This window comes from Mercenaria mercenaria, chromosome 4, assembly GCF_021730395.1.
Source record: "Mercenaria mercenaria strain notata chromosome 4, MADL_Memer_1, whole genome shotgun sequence".
NCBI classification, from domain to species: domain Eukaryota; kingdom Metazoa; phylum Mollusca; class Bivalvia; order Venerida; family Veneridae; genus Mercenaria; species Mercenaria mercenaria.
In genome coordinates this window covers 77,217,349-77,235,619 of record NC_069364.1, presented here as the reverse complement: position 1 = coordinate 77,235,619, position 18,271 = coordinate 77,217,349, and the positions used below count along the sequence as shown (strand labels likewise).

General features: G+C 34.3%; 1 protein-coding gene across 1 annotated transcript; it reads left to right on the top strand.

Annotated features, from left to right (window-relative positions):
• Window positions 1–11,440: 11,440 nt before the first annotated feature.
• Window positions 11,441–18,045, top strand: LOC123553508 (uncharacterized). The gene is made up of 5 exons (XM_045343209.2): window positions 11,441–11,673; window positions 11,857–12,243; window positions 15,483–15,623; window positions 16,182–16,260; window positions 16,751–18,045. Exons 1-5 carry the CDS (start codon window positions 11,604–11,606, stop codon window positions 17,712–17,714), a joined length of 1,641 nt encoding a protein of 546 aa, XP_045199144.2. The 5' UTR covers window positions 11,441–11,603; the 3' UTR covers window positions 17,715–18,045.
• The last annotated feature ends 226 nt before the right edge of the window (window positions 18,046–18,271 follow it).

Genomic DNA, 18,271 nt, shown 5'->3' with positions numbered 1-18,271 from the left:
CACTTTCGAACAGTTCAGCGCTTTTTAAAACCCACCATTTTCAAAGAACTGTTACATATCTTCGTTTCGATGCATTTGCAATAATGTCCCAGTGCTTAAATTTCACATAAATAGTTTCCAGCAATTGTTCATTTTTATTTCTTTACAAATGGTATTCATTTTTGATGGGGGACAACTTTTGAGAATATTGTAAATATCCATCATACGGGACTGTACGGCAGAACATGTAATGGTCAGGTAGAGTTGTTCGTTTATCAAACATTTCTGCGTTTTGAAGATATACTCCTAAACCTTAAGCTTACCCAGTTGATAATTTATTACCATGCTGACAACTGTTTCCGTAATAATTTTCAGGACAGATGCATCCCGGGACACCGGCTTGCGTCACGCTACATTTGCCGCCATTTTGGCAACCTTCTGTGCATACAGCTGAAAGAAATGCGAATTTGTTAGTATTTCTTACCTCTGACGCGGTTTCTATATATTTCTGTAATTTAAGCTATATATGTAGGCCTAGTCACTAGATCCTGGAAGCGTATACAAAATGTAGTTACAGCTTGCAGGGGTGACGTACAAAATTATGGCCACCGAACTGTGTAATGTCGTGAATCAGGCTTATCACGTCATATCATCATTGAACTAGGTTAAAACGAAACTAAACATTTATTTCTTTGAATGGTTGCTGCAGATAGCCAGAGGGGATGTGGCAACGCGACCATTGTGTAGTTTTAGTAATATACATTGTTGTACAAATATCTGTGTTCAAGTCTCTTCAGATTAATACAGAAAATTCATGAGTTTATTTATATAGTCCGGCACCGACCGAAAGCATTCACTGTATCATATTTTATCTGCGTACTGACAAATATCTTACATTTGCAATAAATGATGCGTCTGGATATAGACGTGAATTAGGGCTGAAATAGACAGTCACAGTCACTCAAGGTTACATGTGGCGTTCTTCCACCGCAGACATTCCTCCACCATCAAAAAAAAAAAAACGCATATAAGTGTGTATCAGAGAGGAAATGGACATCGCGAGTTACTTGCGTATAGAACATGAAGCAGACCCGGCGTCCTTCCACCCTGGACAACATTCTTCCACCGTATATAATAACGTCAGATTTGGAAACATGAGTGAAAATAGCGAGTAACTTACGTATAGTGCATGAAGCAGATCCTGCGTCCTTCCACCCTGGACAACATTCCTCAACCGTGTGATAACGAATCGCGTACTTTTGTGTCGGTGTGTAGCATGTGTTTACCCTGTGAATTTTTAAAAATGGATTAGATCTATAAGTCGTTTTGGTAATTTCAGCTTCCCTTGTAGCGTGTTATTTGTAACGATCACTGTGGCAATATTTTATGATGTTGATTAAAAAAAGAAAAACGGAAGAAAAACGAAAAGACGCTATATGTGAGATGTGTCAATCATCCCTTTTGGGACCGTAATACGTTTACGCTTTGCCACGGAACACGGAAGAGACATATAAAAAAGTGTTATAACAGCACGTGAGCGAGAGAATCTCTCTGTTAACAGACGTTTTCTCTCGTGTTAAAACACCCCCGAAAAGTTACAGGAACCGTGAGCAGTTTTATGTTAGAGTGATAGTATTTTTTACTACGGACAATCTGTCACATGTTTTCGCGACTTCATATACGGCCATATAGGAATAAGGTCAGTAATTCGGTCGAAAATGTGCTTCCGTGGTGTAGTCGAAAGAAGTCCATAATAAATAGATCCTAATTTTCCCATTTTCTGCGCAAATTCGTGTAGAACGAGTGCTTTAATCACACTTTTTCGCTACTAGAATATATTCTGCATGAAATGAGATGGTTTTCATGTTCATACAACCCACATGGCAAGTTTTGCAGATCGAAACCGGAAGTCGGTGTTTATTGCGCGGAGGAGAGCAAATATGCGCCATTTTTAGGGTAGCAGACCACAACTGACTGGCATTTCACTAGGAACTATTCAACCCCCTATTTGTTTTTCATTTTTTCGTTAATTTGTGATAGAACTTTCATGAAAAATTGGTGTAGGAAAAGGTGATGTTCTCTAAAGATACGTAAAGACGACATGAAGTTGTCGTTTTTAATATGAAACAAAGAAGGATTTGAATTACTGACCTTTAACCTATAAGAGCTGAAAAAAGACTATTCTCGGAACACATCGCAATTAGTCTTTATAGCCATAAATTGGTTGTATATGATATAAAAGAGTGTTTCCAGTGCAAAATAATAATGAAATTTGAATTTTTTTTAATTTTGACCTTATTTTATGTAGATGCGCCTATTTCAGCAGCGATTTCTGGGATTAAAAAGCCAATACTTTGTCTCCAGAATGTCAGAAAATGCACAAAATGCATCCTTCTGGGTCTTATTCATGACGGAATGAATGATATTTCAGAATCCCAGTGAAAAATGATGCAAAAGAGTGAAACTTTTACCAAAATATACAATAAAAGGTCCATAAGGCCAAAATATAGCCCTGTAAATGGGTAGGGGATGGCTTCTATTAAATGTCTATATTTCTCTAAAATCTCGAAATTTCACAATGAAACTTGGCAATATGTTTGGTGTTACATCTTTCTTGGAAATAGAGATGAAAATGGTGTGAAATTTGATAAGAAACATTTCTTATAGGAATAAGGTCAGTAATTCGGTCGAAAATGTGCTTCCGTGGTGTAGTCGAAAGAAGTCCATAATAAATAGATCCTAATTTTCCCATTTTCTGCGCAAATTCGTGTAGAACGAGTGCTTTAATCACACTTTTTCGCTACTAGAATATATTCTGCATGAAATGAGATGGTTTTCATGTTCATACAACCCACATGGCAAGTTTTGCAGATCGAAACCGGAAGTCGGTGTTTATTGCGCGGAGGAGAGCAAATATGCGCCATTTTTAGGGTAGCAGACCACAACTGACTGGCATTTCACTAGGAACTATTCAACCCCCTATTTGTTTTTCATTTTTTCGTTAATTTGTGATAGAACTTTCATGAAAAATTGGTGTAGGAAAAGGTGATGTTCTCTAAAGATACGTAAAGACGACATGAAGTTGTCGTTTTTAATATGAAACAAAGAAGGATTTGAATTACTGACCTTTAACCTATAGGGACTAACTTAGCAAGATTTAATTCAATAAAGCAGCTTCTTCATGATTCTATTTTTTGTTTTAGTAATTTAGTGTAGCTAAATCATGGATTTGTGTCTTGAAGAAATTACATGAGTATATCTTTAATAGCATAAGGCCACAAAGTGCATTGTCCGATATGTGTGATATAAGGTGAGTATTCCTACATAGAAACTACTAATAATAGTGAAATTCCTTCTTCACACATAAATGAATCAGTAAACACAGCGCCATACATCAATGCTATTATGGCTTAACATTTTATATGATGTTTCTACTTTGTCAAAATGAATGTTGTATTTTACTTTGACTCCGTAATACCTTACTTCTGTCAAATACCATGTTAAAAAGTATCGTGATAAAGCAAGAGGAGAATTCTAGGATCAGTCTATTTTGGTTAGTTTAAATGTGCATACGTAATGCACAAACTTATCATTGAAAATTGTTGGTACATTTTAACTTCTCCATGTAATAGCTCTCATTGAGAATTTTTTTGCTATTTTGACAGAGATTTTACTAGTCGTATTATGTAGGGATAATACACGTTTTTTTGTGTATTAACGTCTGCAGAAGCCCGCGGGATTGTTTGTGACCGAGACCGAGGTCACAAACAATCCCGCGGGCTTCTGCAGACGTTAATACACAAAACAAACGTGTATTGTCGCTATTCTTGCATAAAAATATATTTCACGACGATTTATGTATTATTTTTATATCTGATGACTTGACGATTCCGGTACATTTTTTTATTTACCATTCCAGTTGTTCTTGGAAACGGTAAACATGTTTCAAATATCCGCATCCAGGGCCCGGAAATAAACAACACTATCAAAAGCACATCCTGAAGGTTTTTAAGCGATTTTTTATCTCTCATTATTACAAACATAAAAAACATAAAATTACCAATAATCGTTCGTATCATTTCACAATTTGGTGGACTCGATCACAATTTCAAGAATAATAACTTTACATTCGAGTAATATTGAGTACGGACACGCAGTTGGAGTACGGATGAGTACGAACGTAGTGTCAAGTTTCCAAGCTGTTTATATAAATTCTTTGAGAAATTAGATTAAAACATACTGACTGATACTAACCAAAATCATAAATATGATACCTAAAAACAAAGAATCGCACAGGTAAACACGCGATTCTTTAACATTCACGGTTGTCTACAAAATCTGAATTGACGCAGAGTTCTAAAAGGGGAGTAAACAAGGGAAGAACCGAGTACGAACAATGTTGGGGGCAGTGCATTTGGCGTTAGTTACGGATACAGTAAAACATTCTATGGTTTAGATTGCATCTTTAATGCTTCAAGAAGAGGTTTTTATGAAAGAAAAAAGACGCAGATACCAGATGTCAATCTGCGCAGAATTATATATACGTCCCTGGGAAAGCATTTTAAAAATAAAAATCGGGTATTAACAGCACGTGAATTGCCTTGTTTGCACACGATTTTTCTCCCGTTAATACATATCCCACACATTCTCGTATAGGAAGGGAACAAAAACTAAATTTATTTAAGTATATCTCATGAAGATTTTCAAGATTTAAACCCATATCTAAAACAAACTTTTATATTTACCAGATAATATTGACATTCCCTGTGAATCGTAAATATGTTTCGAGTTTTAGCGGGACTTGATGGTGACGTTTAACAACGTTACGTCAGTTCCAGCTTTGTATTTCAATTGTTGTGGTATTTAGAGAACGCCATGATGTAGAGCATTACTGTAGGGATAATACACGTTTTTTTGTGTATTAACGTCTGCAGAAGCCCGCGGGATTGTTTGTGACCGAGACCGAAGGTCGAGGTCACAAACATATCCCAAGGGCTTCTGCAGGCGTTAATATATACATAAAACAAACGTGTATTGTCGCTATTCTTGCATAAAAATATATTTCACGACGATTTATATATTGTTTTCATATGTGATGATTCCGGTACATTTTTTATTTACCATTCCAGTTGTTCTTGGAAACGGTAAACATGTTTTAAATATCCGTATCCAGAGCCCGGAAATAAACAACACTATCAAGAGCACATCCTGAAGGGTTTCAAGCGATTTTTTAACTCTCATTATTACAAACAAAATATTACCAATAACTGTTCATATCATTTCACAATTTGGTGGACTCGATCACAATTTCAAGAATAATAACTTTACATTCGAGTTACATTGAGTACGGACACGCAGTTGGAGTACGGATGAGTACGAACGTAGTGTCAAGTTTCCAAGCTGTTTATATAAGTGAATTATGTGAATTGCCTTGTTTGCACACGATTTTTCTCCCGTTAATACATATCCCACACAGTCTCGTATAGGAAGGGAACAAAAACTAAATTTATTTAAGTATATCTCATGAAGATTTTCAAGATTTAAACCCATATCTAAAACAAACTTTTATATTTACCAGATAATATTGACATTCCCTGTGAATCGTAAATATGTTTGTCAGTCTGCGCAGAATTACATAAGTCCCTGGGAAAGCATTTCGAAAATAAAAAAAGGGTATTAACAGCACGTGAATTGCCTTGTTTGCACACGATTTTTCTCCCGTTAATACATGGGCGGATCCAGTGAAAAAAGTAGTTTTTATGCAAGAATAGAGATTTGTAATTTTGATAAAGGCCTTAAGGCCGAAACGTTATGAAATAAAACAGAGTAAAAACTAAAGAGTCTTAAAACAAAATGTATAAGTAAAAGATAAGATGAGTACAAGTACATCTTTAAAAAAATTAGAAATATGCAGTACACATTCAAGAAATTGTGATACAAGACACATGTGAGATGTTGGGATAACGCGTGTTTTATCGTGTTATAACATCTGCAGAATCCCGAGGGATTGGTTGGTGCCTGAGCCCAATAGGGCGATGGTACCAAACGTTTCCCGAGAGATTCTGTAGATGTTATAACACGAAAAGAAGATGCGTTATAATAATAATAATAATAATAATAATAATAATAATAATAACTTTATTTAAAGAAGGTAATACATAAAGATATATAACAGTGTTAGAACATATTAAACATCTTAAGATTCAATGTGGCCGCTTCTGTAATATTAATAAAACAGTTCAACACACAAAATAGATAAAACTGATTATCTAATTATAATATAAGTCAGAATTTGAATGATAAACATCTAAATACAACATTCACTCTTGAAAAACACTCCATTTAATTAGAAAAAATATGTATAATCATAAAATCATAAAAATCATAAAAAAGTAAAATCACTCAGATATGCATTCACCCGTTAAAAGAAAATAAATAAATAGCAATTTCAGGGAAAAAATGTTGTAGTTTATTCAGATCCTAATAAGTATTTTTTGTATTTGCATTTGAAAGAAGTAAGTGAATCCACACAACAAATATTCTGTGGAATGATATTCCATACTTTAGCACTTTTAAAGCCAAATGATCTTTTCATATAATTTGTGCGACATTTAGGTATTAAAATATCATTATGTACAACTGATCTAAAGCCATAAATTTCATTGCTGGAAAATGTTAAAATATCAGATAATATATGTAAGATGGTACAAGATTTTTTGTAGTTTTATATTTAAGAAATAATATATCTTATTTAGTGATTTGTCGTTGAATAAATCATTGTTTGGAGTTCAGATGCGAAGGAATTATATCAGGAGGGCGCAGCCCGAGTGATATAATAATAAGCATCTGAACGACAAACAGTGATTTATTCAAGAGCAAATCACTAAATGAGATATATTATTTCGATTCTAACACGTTACCAAGGATTTTTAAGTACATCCTTGACGACATTAATCAAATATTTGCCCGTTTTCAATCGGTTTCTTTTCCAGCGTGCCGCTATGCCGTTTGACGCCATGACGTAATAATTGTGACGTCAGAACAGTGATTTGTTGTATAATAATTCACTGTTTTCTGCCTTCTTTGTTTAATAGGAAAATGAATCGGATCGTGTAAGAATCTAGCATAAAACGCGTAAAAAATAATAAACGAATGAATTATCCCTCAGCGTCATTAGATTTCCACGAAACGCGCGGGTATGTCTGAGTGTTTTGTAAATGTGAAATCAATACCGGCCTGTGGCCGGAAACAATATTCTGGACGAGTCGCTTTCATGGAGAACAAGAAGCAACTTTAAATAGACTTAGATATAAATTTGTGTGTTACCTATACTTTGTGCATCTTCTCCAGTCCAGCTGACCACAGGCTGTTGTGTACCTTTCAGGACAGATAAATGCTCGGTCATAAGTCGTCTCGTAAGTTTCCGCTTTTTGGCGACTACATACATGCCTGGAAATTCATATAGTATAACCCATTTTAAAATCACAATTATCTTTATTTCATATTTACTGGCTGTGGTTCCAAGTTACGCTCGTTTATATTGTAAGTGGCTGGACCGTTTCAATGCGGTGTCCCTATTTCCTATCTAAAACTATGTGTCATTGCATGTTTTGTCAAAGGCTGCTAATCGTACAATCCAGCACCATTGATGTTTTACTCAGTGGAACTGCTGAACTTCCGTTGAATGATTTGCGCATGGTTACTTTTCCTATGTATAATTCGTTATTAAATATGATATCAAAGTCGGGCTTCGCAGTCCGACCTATTTATAAACATTGATTTGTCCTGGAAAGAGGCTAAAATGTACCCGGGGCTCAAACAAGGAATGGCTCGTATTGTATTGCGTGTATTGTTTAAAGGACACGTCACGGTTGAGATACTTTAAGCATTACTGTAATACACAAAATAAGTATCAAATTATTTTTACTAATATATGTGCTCCTTAGATAAATCCTTAATTTGTGAGAACATGGCATCTATTTGACTAATTACAACAATGTGAATGGCTTTACCTAGTGTCAGGTGATTGAAACCATACGAATCATTAGAAGAGCCTTTTTTAAAAAGAAAATCGAACTGAAAGGCAGAAATAACAGCAAACATTTAATTAGGTCATGACTCATTTTCCACCCGTCAAATTTTGTCATTAGTTTTCAAGATCAGCATCAAGCAATACATTGTTTTCTGTGGAATTGGAATATTTTATATTTAAAATAACTGAAATCCATGTATACAGATTTTTTTTATTCCCTTTAGGTCAGATGTTTTATTGAAACGAGACTTTGGATCGATTGAAAAAAAGGTAATGTTTACAATCCAATCATAAAATGTGTGTCTGAATCAATCAGTACTTTGTTTTCTGTGGAATTTGGAATATTTTACAAATGTCTGACTGAATGCACGACTTTTAATTGTCACTTTAGAATAGTAGGTGTCAGTGGGCATTTGGATCTATATGCCATTCGATAAAGGAGGTAATTGTGTTGGATGAGAAGTTGTAAAAGTTTGGACCGGTTAAGCCTACATAAAACAACTATTCATTGGTGTATGCCATGTTAACTTATTAAGAGAATTACATTTTAACTGTGTTCTTTCAATTTTTGGGTATGTGACAGTCATTTCTTACAATGGAAGCCTATGGAAAATCAATAGCAGTACTTGACCTTTTATCTCTCAAATATTTATATGAATTGTTTTTGTAAGATTGTAGTGCGTAACAATAGTTTTGCTTGTTGAGTTCACTAAAGTTCCATAATAATTTCTATTGTTTTTGTTTATTGTTAGTAGTATAGAAAAGTTACAGAAACGTTACATTTTGTGTTTCGGGCAATTATGTCTTGCACACCACACTGGCGTTTCCGGAGGTTCACCTATGCCGACAAAACTCATCTGGCACACCCATTCCAGATAAGTCCCGTTCTATTAACGGAACTACCCGGTCGGGCATTGAATATTATATTGTTTAAGTAAAAATCAAATACCTTGAGAGTTGTTCTATTTTCCTTATAGTATATTTCTCGACTAAAATGTAATTTTACGTGAGTTTCGTCACCACCAAACCGTATATTCCCATGTGCATCTACAGCCAGTGACGGATTATTACAATGTAATAAATGGAACATATCAAGGTTCTCGCTTTCCAAAATCAAAAATTTATATCATACTGTTCCTATGACAAAGATTTTCGGCTAAAGCAAATTGTACATGCAAAATAACGTTTTAGTGCTTTATTCTACAATCCGGTTTAATTTGTCGTGAAGTTTTCGTACTCCGCAAATAGAAAACTAGAGACCACATACTTACAGACTGAAAACGCAACAGGGATGTAAGTTGGATTTCATCAGGAAAACAGACCCATTACTTGATTTCAAACTCCGTAAGTATAGATAGCAAGGCCCTTTTAAATGCAAGGCTTTTCTTCTGATATTCAGTATATCACGTATAATTTGCAACAGAGACCAGGCTAATTTACATATTTTGTTCTACTATCAATTTTTAATTTAAGCATAAAATATTAATACGATATAATCATATTATCTAAATCTGTTTGCATTAATCAGTATATCCAGACACAATTCAAAATGTAGATAATATACGTTTACGTTTGTAATAAGAATATATAGCATCTCCAGTACACACTGCATAGATTTTGTCGAGTTTTGAGTGCGCAGTGCCAGATTTCCATTGAAGCAGAGCACAGCGGTGCTTGAATTATGCAATTAGCTGCTTAAATTAGTTTACATAAGTGACTCAGGCTCAAGAAAAAAAAGAAATTCTTTTAAATTTTTAAATCTTGGAATTTCTGGTGTAAGATTTGGTCCTGAGACGCCTTTAAAGTGACGAATAAATTTTACATTCTATGTGCTTTTAACAAATATCTTATACCAGTTTTCATGTATTTTGTTTATTTTCAATGTCATGTTAAAATAATGATTCTATACCAAATTCTGAGTACATTATATTTCGTTTATTTTTTCTTGCATTATTTTTTGCCAAAAAGCTTTAAAAAATAAAAAATGTAAAATGTTTGTTTTAGTTCACGAAAGTAATTCCATCATTACCTTTTTTCGATTTTAGACAAAAAAGGGCATCTCATACAGTATATATTTACTGATTATCTGTGTACTTTAGGAAAAAATCTTCTAAATATATAAATAACTATTATAATGTCTGACTTACCCTGTCAAGCTGTCTGTAAAATGTATAACACTTAGATGTACCGCGAAACGTAAAAATCCCAACAAGAACCAGCTAGTACGTAACACCATTTTTGTCTGGGTAGAAAAGCAAATATGATAATGAAATGTCAAATTTTAAGTTTTAAGCTCATTTAATAATATAGTAACATAATTTTTGAAGTAATGGAGCAGTTATAACAGACAACTTGTCCCTATCGCTAGAAGTAGAGATAGTATGTGCAGCCTACCGCTAGAAGAAGAAATAGTATTTGGTCAAGTGCGATATAAAAAGAGATAGTATTTTGTCACTAGTGTTAGAAAAAGAGATATCATTTGTTCCTTATCAATAGAAGATATATAGTGTTTGGAGAGACTTACATTTATTTATTTGCAGACAGTAAGAATCTAGGTTACACCTGGAATTGAGATAATAATACTATCATAGCTATTTAAATACGGTAAGGTTGTTGCTGACCTTGTTGTACAAAATTCGAACTTGTATGTTCCAAGTCTCCAGCACCTTATAATTTATTTAAACGTTTTGATGAACACAGACGCAAAATGAGTTTTTAAAATCTAAATTCGCATTAAGACATACTCAGGTACAAACAATTACGTGATCCAAGTTCACTTACCCTAGTTGAACATGAACGCATATACTTACTGAGCTTTTGAGAACATTTGTTAAAAATAATATATTATGTAAATTGCAGAACAACAAATAGATCAGTATAAAAAGACACATTCAAAACTACGGCAACCCATGTGCAAATGATTACCCTATGTTTACCAAGTCTAATATGTTTAAAAATGTATGTTTGTGTTATTGTTGTCAAGTTTTTTTTTCGTTCCACCTAAACTAAAAAAAACTAAACATTTTACTTCCATGCAATATAATCTTACAGGTTTAGTCTCCATAACTCTATTGCAACAGCAATAGCAACTGCGACTTTCTTTCAATACAAAAAGATCGTGACCCGATACGATCATTATAGGAAACTATAGATATAGGAAGTAGATGTAGAAAGCGTGACTTATGACTTCTTTTTGATTCTTGAGTATTTTCTTACACAAAATTCCCCTGTTTATTGAAATATAAAACATCATGCACATGAACTACGCTTAAACCCATCGGCGTGATCGGTTAATAATTATAATGGGCTAAATGGGTTTATATTCGCTCGGGTGCTTCGCTGAATCACACGATTTTAAACCGACGATTGGCTACCCGATTTTACATGCGTCGTTGTTCATGCTCCATTTTGTCTGTCTATTTTCACTTTGATTGTAAATTTGATATATAAACTGCGAAGTTGAGAACAAGTCTAGTGATTCATAAATTTTGATAGGCTGGCTGTCGCGTTGAATGTTACACTTAAATGCGCACATTTATGTTTAGTATACATATAGTTGAAGCATTTGGTTAAAAGCAGACTAAACAGAAATATGGATAATCAACATACAATAAGGATTATGATCTTATTTTGTTTGGTGACGGGGCACCTCTGTCTAATTAGTAAGTATATTAGGCTGAAACATTAATTGATTCTTAATCTTACTATCCGTTGAAGTTGATTTATTCCAACATTTTAGCTTTCGATTTTTTTAATGATACAATGTAGTAATTAAAGCGATTTTATTGCACACTTTATTGCTGTCTTAGCTTAAAATATACTAATATATCATTTTTATATTTTAGGTATAGAATTTTGTTCAGGAAAATCTGTTAAAGATTATTTTGATGGTTCTTTAAAAGAATCTGCCCTGAAACTAGATGGATCTAATTCAATTGCTGCACTATTACCAACCCAGACTGGGCAGCTGTCTTGTACATGTGATGTCACACCATATTCATCGGTACCAGATAAACTACACGTGCGCTTGGTGCATGGCACGAGACTTGATACTAAATCTTGCTACAAAAATCTTGAAGTGAGGGAAGATGACGACGAGTTGGAGCACGTGTTCGGGTGTTCCTCTGAGAATATCGAATTAACTGGCTTGGAGGAAGGGGTTCGGTTCACACTGAATTTGTTCGAAAATTCAAGGAGAATTGACGATATGTACTACTTGTATATTGTACCTGGTAAGCCTTTATATAGTTACTTGATAATAAACATTTCAAGGTAATTGTAAAATAGAAACATGTCAGAACTTAATATTGCAAATTAATTAAACCTGAAGGCGCACGCGTTTCTTCTTGGCGTCCCCAAAAGCATGTACCTATATACGGTCAATCAGCAATCAGTTTATTGAACACTTTTTAACAAACATTATTATTAGTATGTATAGGAGACTCGTACGTATGTGTGTACAGGTACACATATTGAACTCTGAGCCTCACTTTGTTATTATAAAATACCAGCTTCAGTACTTCAAAGACATGCAAACAAGTAATGTACGTTACTGTAAAACAAACCTAGCTTTTGTCTTGATATCAACAGATAAATAATTCTCATAATACAAAGATATATTGTAACAGAAAGATTAGACTAGTGAATTAGTCATATATATTTTTGCGTGTCGGCGGAATTCATAAATCTCTTACTGCTCAGCTGTATAGCAGTTTAATGTCTTAAATTTGAATTTATTAGCATATAAATCATCTAAATGTGGCTAATATTAACAACTTAATGACTTTACAAATGTATATATAAATGTTAATGAACTTGCGTTATATTCCATTAATTATATACATTTACAGGCATATTCTTCAAGCTTGCACTAGTCTTATTTTAGCCTGGGAAGCCAATAATAATATCTGCGCTTTGTCAGAAGAAATCATACTTGATATCTGTGCATTAAGGATCCCACATAATTTGCGCTCATTAGTGTTAATTGGCATTCATCGAGTTTCTGATATTATCAATTTGCAGGTAGAAAAAAAGTTAGAAATTGTCAGACCGGATTCCCAGGCTAGTCTTATTTATAAGCAGGTAGCAAATGTATAAAAAATAGCGAAACTCAATAATCACTATCACATTATAAGGTGATATTGTTCGTGTATTATGCAGCAAAATTTTTGCTTTTTACAGAAGCAAATATGTTTAATGTCTTTAAAGACGCGCCACAGAATAACTGTATTCTTTTGTATTTCCGTGATGGTAATTATACACGATTTGCATGAAAAAAAAAGAGAAATACAATAATCTAGTTACAAATTGACCGTGACATTATGTTAGGCCAAGACAATATGTTTAATGTTGAAGATTTAATTACATTTATATAGCAGAATGCACAATTATTGATTGTATTGAAGTTGAGCTTAGACCACACTTTGTTTCTACAGTGTAAGATAAATATTTATTCATGTTTATAGAACTTTACTGAAAAGAGACCGACTGAACGGCTTTTATTGTCAAAATGTCACTTTGTAGAATAGCTGCATTATAGCAGTATTATTCTATACAGTATCTATTTTATTTATCCGATCATGAACGTTTATTTGCAACACGTGACCGTACAATATATTACCGTATTGGACGCACTTGCGTACAAAAAAATCTGTATTTTTTCCCGTATTTGGCATGTTAAACATACGATAAAGCCCGAAACGTGTGAAAATGTTCCGAATGTAAATCGGGAGTAGTAGGCTATTTGTTGTTTGTTTGTAAATTCAAGTCATGGCAATGCTGTCCAATTTGGATATAAACACATTTGTAATTTAAACTAAAATAAAAAAAGATATAGAATAAAAAGGTTACTTAACATTGTAGAGTACAATACGAGATATATTTGGACTCGTACCCAGCTGGGAAAACCATATTGGACTCGCCTAGCGGCTCGTTCAATATGGTTTTCTCAGCTGGGTACTCGTCCTAATATATCTCCGTATTGTACAGAACAATTTTAAATAACATAATATTATCAGAACGATTTTCATGAAGTTCATGTGAGAGGAAAAAGTAGGTGACTAGGTTGTGATGGGTCTTTAAAGCCTTAAAGCTTGTATTTTTATAACAAACTATAAAATGTTTGTGAAATCCATGCTTTCACATAAATATCTAATGCATGGTTAACGTGGCATATAGTATCTTTACATATTGTACATACTACAAGACTGTAATGATACATAATACTTTTTCTTAACATTTCATTTAGAACACTTAATGATGTACCACCTATTACTTAAACAATTTACCACAAGATACCGATTTTAAAAGGGAAAACGCTTGATCAAATGTATTCATATAAATTATATTTGGTAAAATTTGCGCTTGTATGGTAATATCTGCACACATACACACTATATCATTTTATAATAAAATAGATATTCATATTTCTAAATATGAAAGTTTGGTATAATTCAGTTTTGATAACTACAGATGCATTTAAAACTTTATACCTGGTAATAATGCTTGACAAACAAAAAAACTTTATACCTGGTAATAATGCTTGACAAACGGACGAAAAAAGAGATCTAGCTACGGGCTACAGTATATACCAATAGAGATAGAATCAGGAAACAATAAAGATAGAATCAGTGTGTACAAATAAAATGAAATTCACTGAACTGTTATCTGTTTTTGTTCGCTTAAAACACTTCAAGTTTGCTCCTTTTTTAGTATCACTTTTTTCGTGGCCGAGGATCTGAATCTTGCGAATTTTAAGTTATGGAAAAAAACATGCACGCTTACATTTAGTTTTACGCTCGTGTGTGAAAAATATACATGTTAGCATCGAGTTTTGACTTTGCTCGCCCATATATACCTAAGGGCCCCCCGTGGCCAAGTGCCGGTAAAGATTGCTGACTTCAAAACACTTGTCCTTCATCGATGTGGGTTCGAGCCTCAATCGGGGCGTTGAATTCTTCACGTTAGGAAGCCATCTAGCTGGCTTACAGAAGTTCGGTGGTTCTACCCAAATGCCGCCGCATGTGATGAAATAATGCACGGATGTGCATCTGGGGTCTTCCTCCACCATCAAAGCTGGAAAGTCGCCATATGACCTATAATTGGGTTGTAAGCAGAATGTTCATGCCATGTTCCTCCGTGGCATGCTTCGCCGGAAACAAGTTGATTTAAGTATTAAAGAATTGTTCCATTACGAAACAGCAAAATTTTGACCTTTGATACCTTTTACTGAGTAAACGTTTTTATTTTGCGACATGAAAACGATGCATGTGTAAATGCGTGCTATTTTTCTTACGAAACAGGCAGAAAAGAATTCATTGAGTTTATATTGTGAAGTCTTAACACCAAGAAGTATAATAATTGACAGTATCCAACCATCTCCGTATATGGAATAATGTACAGAGATGTGTTTAAGAAACGTTTACTTTTGATATTTATCGATGTTTTGATTTCTTCTCTCCATTTTCCACAGAGCCGGGTACTGTTTTAACAGCTCAGTGTCACGCTCCCGTACATAGTACTTCAACGCTAGCGGGTAATGCTACTGAAAGCTCTACAATGACGTCGACTACCAAACCCAGGGCGTTCGTTACGGCGGAATCTAGTGATACAAGTAAGTATATCCAAAATTATATTCCACTCCAGTTAGTCAAACTGATTTAAGGTAGTAAACTCTCAATGACAGTCAGCAAATAACATATTCTCCGCATGCGATTTCGCCATTTCCTGGTTTGTTTAGGAAAGCTATCTGCGCGTTGAGCTACTTTCCGACCGAATAATGTAGAATTACTAACGAGAAAACGTAAGCACACGGAAATTGCCGAGTGATTACGGGTCCATTACATTAACATGAAAAATACGTACTGTTCGAAGCTAGCAACTCGCTATCATGTAACGCAGTTATTTTGATACTCAAAAACAGGACGTCATTCTTTCAGACTGTTTCTAAGACAAACCATCAAAAACAAGACTGAGTGAAATGGTCTGCATTTAATCATAAATGAGACCAGAATGTGTGCAGCTCAGCAGGCCCTCGAAAAGACGCACTTAAGGTGTCTTTCTCACTAAATCTTGTACACATTTTGCAAAAATGTTTTCATAGTATGATATATCTTATATAATACCACATTTACTTACCCGATATTTCTAAATTATATTTTTTCTTTTACAGTAATTGTGGTCGGCGTAGTTGTGGGCCTTGGATTGTTTTTTCTTGTCTTTATTTCATGCATGCTGTTCTACATTGCAAGGTATATATGAAAAGCATGTACACGTGTCAAAAAGTCAGTGTGCATACTAATCAAATCTTTGTTGTAATTATTATTTATAGCGAATTCTGTTATAAACCAGACACAAGTCAATATTTCTGATATGCAATTATGTTGGTATGCGTGACACAGTGTGTAATTACTATAATCGTTATACAACTACTGTGATTTAATTTAAATTTATTTAGATTTTTATTCACTGAGTCATTTCGAAATTTAAGAGTACACGCGTGTGTTGTTTCAACGTAAGTTTACATCGCTCGTCACAATGGTGTCTTGATGCTTTTGTTTTAGTTCATTTTACTTTTCCAGCTTGACTTGTGCACGCAAACGCAAGCGATTTGCTTGCACTAAATGTGTATACAAACGATAGTGGACACTGTCGTGTATAATCATCAATTGAATAAAACAAGACCGATAGCAACAAAAGCAAACTAAGATATTTACAGACAAGCTGAATTTATATTTCCAGGCGTAAAGTACGAAGAGATGTACCCGAGAAATCTAACCCTGCAGAGCAGTCGCAGCTACAACATCACAACATTGTCGGCCGTACGCTTACACATATCTACGGTAAAATGAAAGCTAACAGGCCACTTCCAAGTATCCCTGCGTCAATCCGAAAAATGACGCCATGGAAGATGAGAAACCAGAACGGATCCGGTGTTTACGATAGCATTAAGTCAAACAAAACCAACTGTAAACACAATCTTAAGAAACAGGAATCCCAACAGTCCGATTGTTCTTACCTTGAGCCAGTAGTTATCACTACAATAAGTGAAACTGTGGCTAACACGAATACTGTTGAAACAAAGAAACATATTGAAGCGGATACAGCCCTCCCAGCATCAGCCGTAATGAATGTAATGTTACATGAGGCAGATTACACTGATTTAGCCCACGATTCGTATATACATCCGCTGTCTGAATACGAACGAAGTAATGACCAGAAAGGTGCAGTACATTCACGAAACAAATACGAAAATGTACTATCACCACCAATGTATATGAATGAACAAGAAACGAAAGCAATAGATAATGGCACACAGAAACAAGACGTTGTTGATACAAATAAAGATACTAAAATTGAACTGAATGGTTCTGGTTACATGGCAATGCATGCAAATGTTAAACAGAACGAAGGTCAAAATGATGTTGATGAAGCAAACGTTGAAATGAAAGAATGTAATAAAGATATATTGAATGGCACTGACAGTAGCGGATATATGTCAATGAATTCTAGTGAAATAAGGAAAACAAGAGATCTCTTGAAACAAAATGATAGTACTTTTCCTGATATTGTAAGGTTTACTTCACATGACGCTTGCATGGATGAAGCCTGTTTGAAAGAGAAAACTGGTGTTGCAAACGACGAAAAGCAAATGGAAGAAATGAAAAATGTGAAAACTAAGAGATATGTGCGAGATAAAAAGTAGTTCCCTGTTGACAACAAAAATAGTTTTAACATGTTTGTGTTGAACTTGTTTGTTACGTTTGATATACTTATATTGAAGGTGCTTCTTTCTTTTGCTAAAGAATTGTTATATCTATCTTCCAGACTATTCTAAACCGTTTCAGTGGTTCGTTCAAGAAGAATCGAAATTACTTAAACCTTTTTGTTTTTACTTTGAAAAATGAAAAAAAGACAGTATATGAGAATAGACATGTTTAAACGTCAGAACTCATTTTCCGACTGTTTTACCCTTTGAGTATTTATGTTGAAGTTATTATTATAAAAATCACATGCGAGAGAGTAATAAAAGATATTTAAACCATATTTCATGGACTTATAACTTTGGAACACTTTGCTTATTAGTCCCCTACTGGTTGAAAACCAGTTTCGGGGACTATAGGAATGCGCTTTTCCGTCATCCCGTCCGTCCGTCCGTCCGTCCGTCCGCAATTTCGTGTCCGGTCCATAACTCTGTCATCCATGAAGGGATTTTAATATTACTTGGCACAAATGTTCCCCATGATGAGAAAACGTGTCGTG